Source organism: Staurois parvus, unplaced genomic scaffold, assembly GCF_062004578.1.
Source record: "Staurois parvus isolate SC_StPar_1 unplaced genomic scaffold, SC_StPar_1.0 ptg003139l, whole genome shotgun sequence".
NCBI classification, from domain to species: domain Eukaryota; kingdom Metazoa; phylum Chordata; class Amphibia; order Anura; family Ranidae; genus Staurois; species Staurois parvus.
This window is the reverse complement of record NW_028320935.1, coordinates 160,038-175,307: the sequence shown is the minus strand read 5'-3', so window position 1 is coordinate 175,307 and position 15,270 is coordinate 160,038. Positions and strand designations below refer to the sequence as shown.

General features: G+C 47.4%; 1 protein-coding gene across 1 annotated transcript in view; it reads left to right on the top strand.

Moving 5' to 3' along the window:
* Positions 1-509: 509 nt before the first annotated feature.
* Positions 510-15,270, top strand: part of LOC149428556 (alpha-1A adrenergic receptor-like) — a 39,282-nt gene continuing 24,521 nt past the window's right edge. The window contains exons 1-2 of the mRNA XM_089667269.1: positions 510-628; positions 2,969-4,561. Coding sequence (XP_089523395.1) covers positions 3,664-4,561 — 898 coding nt within the window. The 5' untranslated portion in view covers positions 510-628; positions 2,969-3,663. The remainder of the gene's footprint in view (positions 629-2,968; positions 4,562-15,270) is intronic.

The following is a 15,270-nucleotide window of genomic DNA, read 5'->3' as shown; positions in this document are numbered from 1 at the left end:
TTCTCTCTCTCTCCCCCTCTCTCTCTCTCTCTCTTCCCCCCCTCTCTCCCTCTCTCTTCTCCCCCCCTTCTCTCCCTCTCTCTTCTCCCCCCCTTCTCTCCCTCTCTCTCTCTCCCTCTCTCTCTCTCCCCCTCTCCCTCTCTCTTCCCCCCCTCCCCCTCTCTCTCCCTCTCTTCTCTCTCTCCCTCTCCCTTCTCTCTCTCTCTCTCCCTCCCCCCTCTCGCTCTCCCCCCCCCTCTCTCTCCCCCTCTCCCTCTCTCTTCTCTCTCTCTCTCCCTCCCCCTCCCCCTCTCTCTCCCTCTCTCCCTCTCTATCTCTCTCTCTTTGACTTTTATATAAAAATAATTGCGGATTGTAAGCATTTTGATGAAGTAAAAAGAGGGATATTCATGTTGGTTGTTCTTTTAAGAATAACTAACTGTTACATATTGTAAAAGATTTTTTTTTTCGATCTCTTTCATTGTATTTCATGAGTTTCTCTAGTGAGATTTTATCCCTTACTTAGGGTCAGTTGAGCTGTGCCCCACCGAAACATCGACCTGAAGAAACGACACTTTTGAATGTCATCTCTGTTGCCGGGTCCCGTGGAGTGCAACTATTTTCAGATTGTTATTTGGGGTTTATATAGGTAGGTAGACGCAGCGAGCTTTGAGGTGCACTTATGTAGCTTGTATTTGAGATGCTTCTGATTTCCATTGGAACTCCTTCAAAGCTGCAGTATATCCCACTGACCTGTGTGATGAGAGAAGCATTTCTGATGTGAACCCCAGCAGCCCGTATCCATGTACCTGTGCTGTACCTTTTAGGGAAATTGTTAAAAATTGTTGAAAATCCAGCTGCTCAATGCCGGAGAAGTAGGATTTGTTTTGAAAACTGACTATTTTTATTGCTATAAAGCTTTCAGAAACAGATTACAAGATAATCATGAAGTATGTATACAGCGTCACTCAAACATCAAACAAATGACAAAGCATATGTCATAATCTTCTATCCGACAGATCCGAAGAGGTTGATTTACTAAGACTGGAGAGTGCAAAATCTGGTGCAGCCAATAAGCATCTAACTTCAGCTTGTTCAATTATTATTATTATTATACAGTATTTATAAAGCCCCAATAGTTCACTCAGCGCTGTACATTACAAAGGGGGGACAGAACATGAGACAGAACAATACCAATAAAATGCAAAACATGAGGGGATTGAGGGCCCTGCTCCTTGGAGCTTACAATCTAGGAGGGAGGGGATGGTGGCACAGGAGGAGATAGCTGTGGGGGATGGAGTGGTAGGAAGAGTGGAGGAGGTCGGCGAGTTAGCAGGGGGTGGGGTAGGCTTCCCTGAAGAGATGGGTTTTCAGGGTGCGCCTAAAGGGAGAGGAGAGTAGGTGATAATCTGATGGGTTGGGGAAGGGAGTTCCAGAGGATGGGTGACACCCTGGAGAAGTCCTGGAGGCGGGCATGGGAGGAGGAGACCAGGGAACTAGAGAGAAGGAGGTCTTGTGAGGAGCGGAGTGTGCGTGTTGGGTGGTACTTGGATATTAGGTCAGTGATGTAGTTTGGGGCAGTATGGTGGATGGCTTTGTACGTCAGCGTTAGGATTTTGAATTTGATCCGTTGCGCAATCGGAAGCCAGTGGAGGGATTGGCAGAGGGGGTGGAGGACACTGAGTGGAGGCCAGTGGAGGGATTGGCAGAGGGGGGTGGAGGACACTGAATGGAGGCCAGTGGAGGGATTGGCAGAGAGGGGTGGAGGACACTGAGTGGAGGCCAGTGGAGGGATTGGCAGAGAGGGTGGAGGACACTGAGTGGAGGCCAGTGGAGGGATTGGCAGAGGGGGGTGGCGGAGACAGAGCGGTTGGAAAGGTGAATGAGTCTGGCAGCCGTATTCAGGATCGACTGAAGCGGGGATAGCCAGCGGCGAGGCAGGCCAGTGAGGATGAAGATGAATGAAGATTTGTCAAAACAAAACCCGGAAGCTGATTGGTTTCCATGCAGAGCTGCAATAGATTTTGCACTCTCCAGTTTTAGTAAATCAGCCCCATAGTGTGCAGTCATATCACAAGAAAGGAGTAAAAACCGTAATTACAAAAATATATGGTGAATGCGTATGAAAACCAGGAGAGGTAGGCAGTAAGTAACTCAAAGTAAATTGCTTTGTAGGCCAAGGAGAGAAAAGCTTGGGTTAGACAAAGATGAAAGACTTGCATGAAGGCGTGAATCATCAAGTGTAGATATCTGTAGTGAGTATCAAATGAAAGGGGAAATAAAAGGGAGGAGAAAAAGAGAGTAGAGAGAAAAACATAATGCTTGGGCATACCTGACCTCCTCTGCGTAATTAAACAGGAGCAGGGGCGGACTGACAACTCAATGGGGCCCCTGGGCAATAGAGGATCATGGGGCCCCTGTGTCCTTGCCCAAACTCAAAAAAGCCTATGAAAAAGGTACCAGGGGCATCTCATGGGGCCCCCTACTGACCCTGGGCCTTCGGGCAGTGCCCGAGTTTCCAAATGGTCAGTCTGCCCCTGAACAGGAGCAAGGTCCCGGAGCGATGGAGAGTTGATCAATAGCAAACATGTCTATACTCACTTGCTCTGTAATGGTTTTGCACAGAGCAGCCTGGATCCTCCTCTTCTTGGGTCCTCCACTGACGCTCCTGGCCCCTCACTCATGTCAGGTGCCCCCTCAGCAAACAGCTTGCTATGGGGGCACCTGAGCAGGCATGTTCCCAAGCCGGGGCTCTGCGTGTCCATTCACACACAGAGCCATGGATCAGCTCCGCCCCCTCTCTCTTCTGATTGGCTCACTGGTTGTAATTGACAGCCAATGGCTCAAAAAAGAAATATGGTGGGATTTCCACCTGAGAAGTAGGATTTTATGTTTTACATTGTTAAAGCCAAATCCATTCATCAATTAAAATATTCCAGATTCATCTGCTCAGGCTTATCTGACCCTCTTTTTGCATTTTATTTTGAAGGTAATCGGAGCCTTTGGAGTAACATGAGAAGACGGCAATGTCACAGGGGCCATGTGTACCAGTCTTCACCAGTCCAATTAGAGAAACTTTGTCATAAACCTCCGAGGAACTGGATAACGGGACTGGAAATTGGAAGGTCCACCAAAAACCTTCAACGGCCTTTCCTCCAGGAGAGATTCATCTCAACGAATAGACGTTTATAAAGTATTTCTAAGTGAAATAAGAAATACAATACAGAGTATTACAACATATGAGATAAACCTTGGAAAAGCACATTTTGCCAAATATATGCCCTGCTACAACCAAACCGTTCTCAGGAAGCTACTCAACCCAAAAACACATTCCCAGGAAGAAGACATTTTGTACGATAAATGTGAAAAGCTAAAACCTGTCATTTCATGAAGAAACGGTGCGCAATGAAACCTCTTCACATCTGCAATCCATCGGAATATTTTGGAAGTGCCCAGAGTGAAGGAAAACATTTCAAAATTATTTTGGAGTTACTATCTCTGATCAATCATGAGGACGGGGAATGTAAACATCGCATTGGCCGCGTTCTAAATTCTGCATGTTAATCAGTGCATGAGTGTGTATTTTGGCCCAAAAAACATTTCCAGGACCTTAAACATAGAATATTTTCTTGACTCGGAACTTGGAGACATCATTTCCTTAAACAGACTTGACTCAACTTGATCATGGTCCTATTTAATCAGAACAACACAGTAGAATCGATCCCTCTCTGTCTAAACTGCACTCACCAGACACCGACCAACAGTATCTCCAAAACCATCATCATCGGAGTTATCTTTGGGGTTTTCATCACCTTTGGTGTTCTTGGAAACATCTTGGTCATACTTTCAGTTGCCTGCCACCGGCACCTACAAACCGTGACCCATTATTTCATCGTCAACCTTGCTGTAGCAGACCTACTCTTGATGTCCATGGTGCTTCCATTCTCTGCCACTTTTGAGATCCAAGGCTACTGGCTGTTCGGACGTATTTTCTGCAACATCTGGGCAGCCGTTGATGTCCTTTGTTGTACAGCTTCCATAATGAGCTTATGTGTCATCTCCATTGACCGCTACATAGGGGTTAGCTATCCATTGAGATACCCCAGCATTATGACCGAAAGAAGAGGTCTTCTCGCTCTACTCTGTGTGTGGGTCTTATCCCTTGTGATTTCCATTGGACCTTTGTTTGGCTGGAAGGAGCCGGCACCAGAAGACGAGACCATCTGTGAAATCACAGAAGAGCCGGGCTATGCACTCTTCTCTGCCTTTGGATCCTTTTATCTCCCCCTTACAATTATTCTTGTCATGTACTTCAGGGTTTACATTGTGGCCAAGAGGGAAGGCAAAGTTTTAGACTCCGGGATGAAATGTGAGAAATCGGACTCTGAAGAGGTGACGTTGAGGATTCATAGGAAGAGCACCCCTGATAGCATCAACTCCAATTCCAGCACCAAGCACAAAACCCACTTCTCAGTACGACTCCTTAAATTTTCCAGGGAAAAGAAAGCTGCAAAGACACTGGGGATAGTAGTGGGATGTTTTGTCCTATGCTGGCTTCCTTTTTTTCTTGCAATGCCTATAGGTAAGTGATTCTTTTATTACTATAGAACCTTATGTTGCAGTAAAGGTCTCCCGGGAACATTGTTCTATAAAGTTTCACTTTAACCCTTTTGCTGCCAGAGTCATTTTTTGCCATTTTACACCTATGTTTAAAATGATCATTTTAGTCCTGAAGATTACCTAAACCCCCCCCCCCCCCCCCCCCCCGAACATTAGAGAATAAAATAGTGGTAGTTCCAATTTTTTTATATCATGCAATACAAGAAAACAGGAAGACTTTAATGAAATAAAGGGGTGGGCAACTACATGAAAAAAATTATATTTAATGTTGAAAAATATGAATGCAAGTTACTCGCTAGGGGGAGAACCTCTGGGGGAAGGAATCATGGATGGAAAAAGATCTGGGGGTTCTTGTAGATCAAAGGCTCAGGAAAAGCATGCAATGCTGCTGCATTCACTAAGATGGACATCCTAGCGAACGCAATAGACAGCGATATTGGAAATAGTAAAGAGGAGATCCCCAACCCCCCCCCCCAAATAATAAGTCAGCAGCTACAAATACTGTGGCTGCTGACTTTTAGTATTAGGGTACTTACCTGTCCAGGCAACCAGTGGTGTCCTCACCTGAGCTGATTCTTCAATTGGCTATCAGGTGCTGGCACCGCCATCTTGAGTAAGGGAAACAGGGAGTGAAGCCTTGCGGCTTCACAGCCGGTTGCCTGCTGCACATGTGCAAAGCGTGCTCCGCTTTGTGAATGGTCCGCAGTCTTCTGGCACCTGTGAAGTGACCTTGACGGCTGCGACGGAAGGAGGGGGGACTTACGGATCAGTTCGCCACAGCAAACTGAGCCAGAAGTGGGAGTGGGTAACTGTCCGTAACCATGTACCCGCTCCCCCCAAGCCCCGCCCTCCTCCGAAAAAAAAGGTGCCAATGTGGCAGCAGAAAGGGGTAGGAGGTAGACAACCAGAGCTTCCCTTTTGGGTGGAACTCCGCTTTAATACATACAACCACACAGGATGGGGCTGGTGTCTTCTTCAACCTTGCCTGCTATGTAATATTAGCACAACAGTTTAGGAAATGCAAAATGTCGGTAAAAAAAAAATATACCAGAGTTAATTTTAGGCCAGAAAACACAATATATTAGCAAATCTTTTCTCTGGTGCATTTGGGGGGGGGGGGCAAGGCAGCAGCCTATGGGGTACATTCATTTGAGCTGAGAGCTGCCCTCACCCCATCCTGTAGTACTCATACATGTGCAGTGCTTACCACCCTCTGTGACCCCACAGTGGACCGCTTTTCTAAGGGTGGTATTGCCATAGTTGGCAGGCATTCAGGAGATCCTGTCTCCTCCCAAACACCTTTTTTTTTTTTCAATCCCAAGGAGGATTATGTAGTAAAAATATTGCAATGCAACTGCGGGTTGAACATTTGGCTCATTGTTGCAGTGTGCTCCCAATGAACTCGATGGGCAAGTTTTACAGGCGGTATTGAAAATGCCGCACAGCATCGCGGCCATGGCATGTGTACAGCCCTGTCAGACTGTAATGTTTGAATTTGGGTGAGTAGCTAGGGGCAGTAAAACTGTGGCTGAGCCACCTGTTTTTACTGCCCCTAAGCTGCCCATGTGAAAGAGCTCTTGGTGACCCATCATGCTGCCTTGGGGCTGCCCTACCTGACAGGAGGAGCCTGAGCAGAGGTCCATTGGTTCACCCTTGCGAAAGAGCCCTTACTGTCCTGCCATGGTGCCTGGGGGTTGCCCTACCTGACAGGAGGAGCCTGAGCAGAGGTCCATTGGTTCACCCTTGCGAAAGAGCCCTTACTGTCCTGCCATGCTGCCTGGGGGCTACCCCACCATACAGGAGGAGCCTGAGCAGAGGTCCATTGGTTCACCCTTGCGAAAGAGCCCTTACTGTCCTGCCATGCTGCCTGGGGGCTACCCTACCTGACAGGAGGAGCCTGAGCAGAGGTCCATTGGTTCACTCTTGCGAAAGAGCCCTTACTGTCCTGCCATGCTGCCTGGGACTGCCCTACCTAACAGGAGAAGCCTGAGCAGAGGTCCGTTGGTTCACTCTTGCGAAAGAGCCCTTACTGTCCTGCCATGCTGCCTGGGGGCTACCCTACCTGACAGGAGGAGTCTGAGCAAAGGTCCATTGGTTCACTCTTGCGAAAGAGCCCTTACTGTCCTGCCATGCTGCCTGGGGGGCTGCCCTACCTAACAGGAGGGGCTTGAGCAGAGGTCCATTAGTTCCTCCGATGGTGAGATCCATTGTCTGCACCAGTGGCATACTTTACGGGTTCGGGGGTTGCGATCTGCACCAGTGCGTACCGGCACTCTGGATATGCCAACCAATCAGCCAACAATTTTTATCTTTTTGTTGCACCTTGCAACTGTCAGGCAGAAGCCATGCTGTACTGCTAATATCATAGATCTCAGCTACAGAAGATGATGTTGTGGCGCCCCCATCAGGGAGGAGGGGGCACAGTTTGACTTCTTCGTCACTGGATGACCTTGTCCCAGCACTGCTTGCAGTAAATGTCCTAGATGTAAATGAAAAGTTATTTCCGGGCCCTCGTCCAATCAGCTTTGATTATATCCCTGTGAACCTCTACATGTGTGTTTATTATTTATGAACTGTTTTTAATTTAAAAGCACTAATTACCGAGGAATGATCACACCCTTGTCTCTAATTATGCTGCCGATGGAGTGTAAAATGTTCTTTAATTAAGCCGAACCTTCTAATTAACTACGGAGAATTATAAAGTCTCCCCTTCCATCTGTTTTTCTGCGCTGATGATGACAAGGCCCGTGAGGGCGTGACGCGCGTCCAATTCAGTGTTTTGTTTCCAGTTATTTTCCCATTTTGATGGAGTTTTATGATTGTCATCGACCAGCTTGCGACTGTCATTTATTTCCCGGAGAGGTTCCATTTAATTACACGGGGAAGTGGCCGTGCGCCGCTGGAGCCGGTCTACGGGTATTGTGACTGACAGCCGCTAATAGACGAATGGCTCCATCGCTAGTTGGGGATCTAAGGCGCGCCATTGGCTGCTCACATTATTGGGAACAAGTTTACAAATGAAAGTAGAACTTTGGCCTCCCATTCCCCGTACTTTAGAGGGTTCCTTCCCCATTAATGATCATTTTTCCTCAAAAATCTCCAATGCATTCCAGCATCCCCAGCACATTACATCCCCTCCCCTCCACTTTACATAGTTGTGTTACATTGCCTTTTCCCCACCTGATTTAAATCCTAAAACCATGCACCATGCGCTGCGACTACACACATTGCATGCACTTGCAGGGCGGCCTCGTTCAGCAGAATGGATTTTGTTTGGTGACCAAACTTGAAAGGGGGATCAGTTGTGCCGCACATCATGGCCGTGGCATGTGTATACCCCCATACACTGCCTTTGCAGATTTTGCTTCGCGTGCTCCTTTGCAGTCTTTGCCTGTGCGTTACCTCCACCTAACCCTTGCACTCTGTTATTTCCATACTTTGGACCCCTACACGCTATATGTTACACACTCCTGACCCCTGAACTCTGTACATTACAGACTTCTGACCCCTGCGCTCTGTATGTTATACACTCCTGACCTTTGTTCTCTGTACATTACACACTTCTGACCCCTGAACTCTGTACGTTACTCACTCCTGACCCCCTGAACTCTGTACGTTACTCACTCCTGACCCCCTGAACTCTGTACATTACTCACTCCTGACGCCCTGAACTCTGTATGTTACTCACTCTTGACCCCTGAGCTCTGTATGTTATACACTCCTGACCCCTGCACTCTGTATGTTATACACTCCTGACCTTTGTGCTCTGTACATTACACACATCTGACCCCTGAACTCTGTATGTTACTCCTGACCCCTGCACTCTGTACATTATGCACTGCTGACCCCTGCGCTCTGTACATTACACACTCCTGACCCCTGTGCTCTGTACATTACAGACTTCTGACCTTTGCGCTCTGTATGTTACACACCCCTGACCTTTGTGCTCTGTACATTACACACTTCTGACCCCTGAACTCTATATGTTACTCATTCCTGACCCCTGCACTCTGTATATTATGCACTGCATACACCTGCACTCTGTACATTACACACTCCTGACCCCTGAACTCTGTACATTACACACTCTTGTCCCCTGAACTCTGTACATTACACACTCCTGACCCCTGAACTCTGTACATTACACACTGCTGACCCCTGCACTCTGTACATTACACACTCTTGTCCCCTGAACTCTGTACATTACACACTCCTGACCCCTGAACTCTGTACATTACACACTGCTGACCCCTGCACTCTGTACATTACACACTCCTAACCCCTGCACTCTGTACATTACACACTCCTGACCCCTGCACTCTGTACATTACACACTCCTAACCCCTGCACTCTGTACATTACACACTTCTGGCCCCTGTGCTCTGTACATTACATACGCCTGACCCCTGCACTCTGTACATTACACACTTCTGACCCCTGCACTCTGTACATTACACACTCCTGTCCCCTGAACTCTGTACATTACACACTCCTGTCCCCTGAACTCTGTACATTACACACTCCTGTCGCCTGCACTGAGCAAAGATGACCAAAAGAGAATAAAAACAGGACTTCCCTATTCTATACCAAATTAGAAAGAAACCGTTTCAGATTTAAACAGGAGCGTGCCTGCAGGGGTCTAAATTGCGACCTGGCCCCATGCTCCAGGGAATCCGTGCGGCTCCCTTGTACACCTGGATAGGAGGGGTGGCGGGGGCAGTGGCATGTAGATGAACCGATCCCCTCCATTTTCCTCCTGCAGCCTCTGAATGCCTACTTCTCCTCTCCCTCCCACAGGCATTCGGAAGTTGCAGGAGGAAAATGGAGAGGATCCTTTTCTCTACATGCCACCCCTCCTGTTCAGATCCTGCTGCCCCCAGGCCCTTGTCTGCTCCCCTGTCCCCCACCCCCCACAATGCTTCTGGGTTCCACCCTACCCTTTCCCACTGGCTGCTGCGGGGATGTGTCAGGATAGAGAGCAAGGAAGGCGGCCGTAAATATGTAATTTACCGGCCCCTTCCTTTTCTGAATAGACAGAGTCAGTGATTGATACTGATCACTGACTATTTTCATTCATAACTGAAGCATAGTAAACTGTGTGTTACTATGCTTCAGTTTGTGAATGAACGGGAAGCTCTTTACAGAGCTATTCCTGTCTATTCATTCCGTGCAGCTGAGGCTGCGGAGAGGAAGATTGAGGGCCGTGTCTCAATCTCTTTTCTCCATTTCAAAGGTGAAACATCAGAGGTCTGTTTACACCCCTGAAATCTCACCAAAGCCTCCTAACAGGGTTCCTAAATAAAAAACTGTAAAAATATATGAAAAAAAAAAAATAATAATAAAATGGTAAAAAGTAATAAAAAATAAAATAACAAAAATAAAAAAAACTACTGACACCAGTGGCAGAACTACCAGAGTTGCAAAGGTCACACTTGTGATTGCGCACTGGTGTTCCACCATGTTGGGGGGCCCAAGATGGCAGGAAGGGGGCCCGTTGCAGAACATGTGAAAGGACCCGCTGCGGGACCATAATAAAGAGTCCCACAACGCAGGGCCATCTTATCACATGGGTACTGCCTAGGGGCCCCAGGTGCATGGGGGCCCCATCAGTATTGCTTGGATCTGGGGGGGGGGGTGATGCTAGGGTGACTGTCGGTCTCTGCCCGGGAGTTTGTGGCTGCAAGCAGGGCCATCTTATCACATGGGTACCCCTGGGCACTGCCTAGGGGCCCCAGGTGCATGGGGGCCCCATCAGGATTGCTTGGATCTAGGGGGGGGGTGATGCTGGAATGACTGATGGTCTCTGTCTGGGAGTTTGTGGCTGCAAACAGGGCCATCTTATCGCATGGGTACCCCTGGGCACTGTCTAGGGGCCCCAGGTGCATGGGGGCCAGATCAGGATTGCTTGGATCTAGGGAGGGTGATACTGTGGTGACTGTCGGTCTTTACCCGGGAGTTTGTGGCTGCAAGCAGGGCCATCTTATCGCATGGGTACCCCTGGGCACTGCTTAGGGGCCCCAGGTGCATGGGGGCCCCATCAGGATTGCTTGGATCTAGGGGGGGGTGATTCTGGAGTGACTGTCGGTCTCTGCATGGGTGTTTGTGGCTGCAAGCAGGGTCATCTTATCGCATGGGTACCCCTGGGCACTGCCTAGGGGCCCCAGGTGCATGGGGGCCCCTCCAGTATTGCTTGGATCTGGGGGGGGTGATGCTGGGGTGACTGTCGGTCTCTACCCGGGAGTTTGTGGCTGTAAGCAGGGCCATCTTATCGCATGGGTACCCCTGGGCACTGCCTAGGGGCCCCTGGTGCATGGGGGCCCCATCAGGATTGCTTGGATCTGGGGGGAGTGATGCTGGGGTGACTGTCGGTCTCTGCCCGCCTCCCGTGATCCATCCTATTACCGCCGTATCGGCCCCGGTGGCCCTGCCCATGCTTCTCCCCCTGGTGTGCTCACATGCAGCACCATGAAAGGGCATTTTCCCCCTCTATGTGCCGGTGCCGACGGCAGATTGGAGTGCCCACAGCGGTAGATCCTGGCTGGATCATCGGTGAGTCTCTGACCGAAAAAAGACTGCCTTTTTTTTTGAAAGGGAATCCACACACAGATTTCTTTTCAGAGGCATTTGTCAGGGTTGAGGAGGCGATATGTTGCCTCCCCACCACCTATTTTAACCCCCTAAATGCTGCATCACTCGCCCACAATCACATGCATTGCACGCGGACCGTTTTATATGAATGCGTTATGTTTGGTGGAGCGATCGCGCCCATTAAATGCAACTGGGGGTATAATTCTTGCCGCAGTCGTGAAGCAAAGCATTGGGACCGCAGAACTGTACAGCCGCTGCTTGGCCGGCGAAGGGTCCATTCACCCCAGCTGCTGCCTTCCAATGTGCCGTGCGGTACCAGTGCAGTGTAGATTTCAATGCATGCTACTGTTTCTTTTTTTCTTTTTTCAAAACAAACTTTATTGAAAAGCCACACAGACATTTCATAAAGTGCAATTGGCCGCTGTGTGGTACAAGGCGGTGGATTGCCTTGCCCTGCACTGCACTGCAAAAAAGTACTGCATGCAAATTTTTTTTCACTGCAACGCATTGGTATGAAGCAGACATACCAGAGACACGGTATTTTCACGTGTCACGTGGTGGGACTGTTCTGGAATAGCCTCCCAACACTGTATCTGGTGTGAATATACAACCTTAATTCCAAAAAATTTTGGACACTGTTTAAAATCTACATAAATTTTATAGAACGTTCTAATAAATAGTATGTTTAATTATTTCACCTGTTTTTACTTGAGAATAGGTGCATAAATTAGGGCATGTTTGTAGGGGCCCCAGTGCATTACTTTGTCCAGGGGCCCATGATGCTATTAAGATGGCCCTGTTGCAACGAGAGTAAAGGGCCCTGGGATCAGTGGGAAGGGCCCTGGCTGGGGGTCAGGGAGGCCCTCTATGGTTTCTTCCACTGAGGCCCTGAAGGTTCTACTTATGTCTCTGGCTTTATATATGTGTAGCACTACCCTCATAAGGGCCGCTGCATTTGTTTGGGTCCCCCTAAGCTCCGCACAGCCAGGCAACATGCATTTTCCAACACTTGTACTCTCAGAGTCAGTAAACAGTTCTTGAACTGGTTTTTAGTTGATTTTAATAAATAAAGTAACAACTTGGTTGGGGTCTAGGGGTATATGGGACGCCCAAGGAACTTTAGACCTCGAGGACAGCCTCCTTAGCAACTATGTACAAACAGAGTGGACTGGTAAAAAAAAAAAGGAAAAGCACTGCCCCATTCTTGGTGTACCTCCTCAGACCCTGGATGGATCCTTCTCTTCACCCAACTGTGCTGAAGGTATCGCTGAGCAAGGAGGTCCCAAGAGCTTGCAATTAAGCAGTCCCTGATGAAGACTAGTTGGGTCTTGCCCCTGACCACCCTCTCCCCTTATTTGACCCAGGGGGTGTAGGAGCGCTCACACTGTCCTGTCAGGATGGTGGGCTGATATCTGTTTTCAGGCCTTTTGCTGGGCTGGGTCCTTCCTCGCTGCTCAATCCACTGAGCTGGCCACAACCAACTCTGGAGGGAGTCTATTCCACATTCTCACAGCTCTTACTGTGAAGAAACCTTTCCGTGTTTGGAGATGACATTTCTTTTCCTCCAGATGTAAAGAGCGCCCCCTTGTCCTCTGTGATGAAATCACATCCCTTACCCCCTAATCATTATTATAGTCCTTCTCTGTTCCACCCATTTAGCAAGAGACCCGTGTCTATAATAAAACCAGAACCCCCCTTCTGTGGTGGGTCATTCATACTGCGATTGGCGCGCCGGATGCCGGGCAGAGAGGCAACCAGAGTTATTTATTTATTATTTATTTATTTATCGAGTTTATATAGCGCCAAAGGGTTTGCTCAGCGCTGTACAATAGAGGGGGGACAATACATGAAACAGAACAGTAACATCAAACAGCACACGAGGGGTTAGAGGGCCCTACTCTTTCGAGCTTACAATCTAGGAGGGAGGGGGTAGAGGCACAGGAGGAAACGGCTGTGGGGGATGGAGTGGTAGGAGGAGGGAAGGGCAGCGGCTGTTAGGTGAGGGTGGGGTAGGCTTCCCTGAAGAGGTGGGTTTTCAGGGAGCGCCTGAAGGTGAGGAGGGAAGGTGACAGTCTGATGGATTGGGGTAGTGAGTTCCAGAGGATGGGGGAGGACCTGGAGAAGTCTTGCAGTCGTGCGTGGGAGGAGGAGACCAGGGAGCAAGATAGAAGGAGGTCCTGTGAAGAGCGAAGGGTACGGGTAGGGTGGTACCTGGGAATCAGGTCGGTGAGGTAGTTAGGGGCAGTGTTATGAATGGCCTTATAGGTCAGGGTGAGCAATTTAAATTTAATGCGTTGGGCAATGGGGAGCCAGTGGAGGGAGAGGCAGAGGGGGGTGGATAGAGTTCACTGCTATCCTGGTCTTACTGATTCCTGTAAAGTGGAATTGAATTGTTGGCTGTAGATTCCGGCTCCCGGCGCTGCGCAGTGCACATTATACATTGCCGCCATCTCCATATAGATTTGTTATGACTGTCCGGATGTTACATTGTGCCCAGAAGTCGTAAATCCTCTTAAGACCAACGAATAAAACCATTTATGTATTCACTTAACATTTATTAAAGTTATATTTAAAACTTCAGATATAATTACCTAAAAGGGAACTTTATATGAACGTCCTGTAGTCCCCGAACATCTCAACCCATTCTGAGAATTAAAGCAGATGTGACCCCTCACCTCATAAAACAACCCGGATAGTTTAAAATAGAAACAAAAGCATTTGTGTATCCGGAGTCGGGGCTCCCACTAGGGCTAGGCAAAGTAGGCAGCCGCCTAGGAGGGCACATCCACCTAGGGGCACCAGGGCGCAGCACAGGCCAGCACTCCCACATGGAAGAAAATATATTTGAAATGCTACAATTTTGGCCATATTCAATATATTTCAAAATCTATTTCAATTAAAAAATATATATATATATAGCATGTTAAAATGGGTTTTTTATATACTACAAAATATATGAAAAATATTTAGAAAAATATATATTTTTTAAATATATTCTTCAGACTTTTTTTAACATATAAAAAAGTTATTTTAACATATATGTTTACATATATTTGTAAATGCATTCCAAAAATGTAGATTAAATATATTTTTAAAGACATACAGTATATTTGAAAATTAATTTTTTTTAATTTTTTTCATATATTCTGTAATTAAAACGCATTTCAACATGCAGTGTGTATATATATATATATCATGTTGAAATGCGTTTTTTTTATATATATTACAAAATATCTGAAAGATATTTTTAAAAATATATTTTTTTTAAATATATTCTTCAGATTTTTTTTAACATATATTTTTACATATATCTGTAAATGCATTCCAAAAATGTAGATTTGTATTCATAAAGACATACAGTATATTTGAAATGTATTTTTAAAAATATTTTTTCATATATTCTGTAATAAAAACACATTTCAACATGCAGTGTATATATATATTTTTATTATTATTTATTTATTGAAATATATGGAATACGGCCAGAATTGTAGCATTTCTAATATATGTCAATATATTTGGGAAGAATATTTTTAAAATATATTTCAAATATATTCTTCTTCCATATGGGGTAGCCTGTAGCGGTCTCCGCCTGCAGGAAATGTACTGAGGGCGCGCAGCAAGTGGTTAACATGTTACACCTTATCAGAAATGAGCTCTGTCTGCGTGGGACACAGCCATGTCATGAATGACCCTTCAGCTGAGAGGAGGGGTGGCAGAGGGGAGGAAGAAAGGATAGAGGAAGATGCCGGGTGTCTGGGGCCAGTGTAGCAGCTGAGCTGCCACTCCTTCTGGTGTTCCTCTCAGACTCAGTCTCTTACTGCAAGCTGGCTGGCGGCTGCTGATCACTGTAGAGTTCCAGCCCTTCTCTTCCCATTCATCAGTGGAGGCAGAGGAAGGTAAAGTCTGCCTCTGATGTCTCGTGTCTGTGTGAGAGTGACCCGGCCGGCCATCCATCACATGTGCAATGTGTCAGTGAGTGATGACATCATCACGATCCCCCAGCCTGCTCTTCTAGTGCCGGCTGATCTGTGTCAGTGTCAGTGGTGGTGTGTTGTGTCGGATCTGTCACTGTGTGGGATC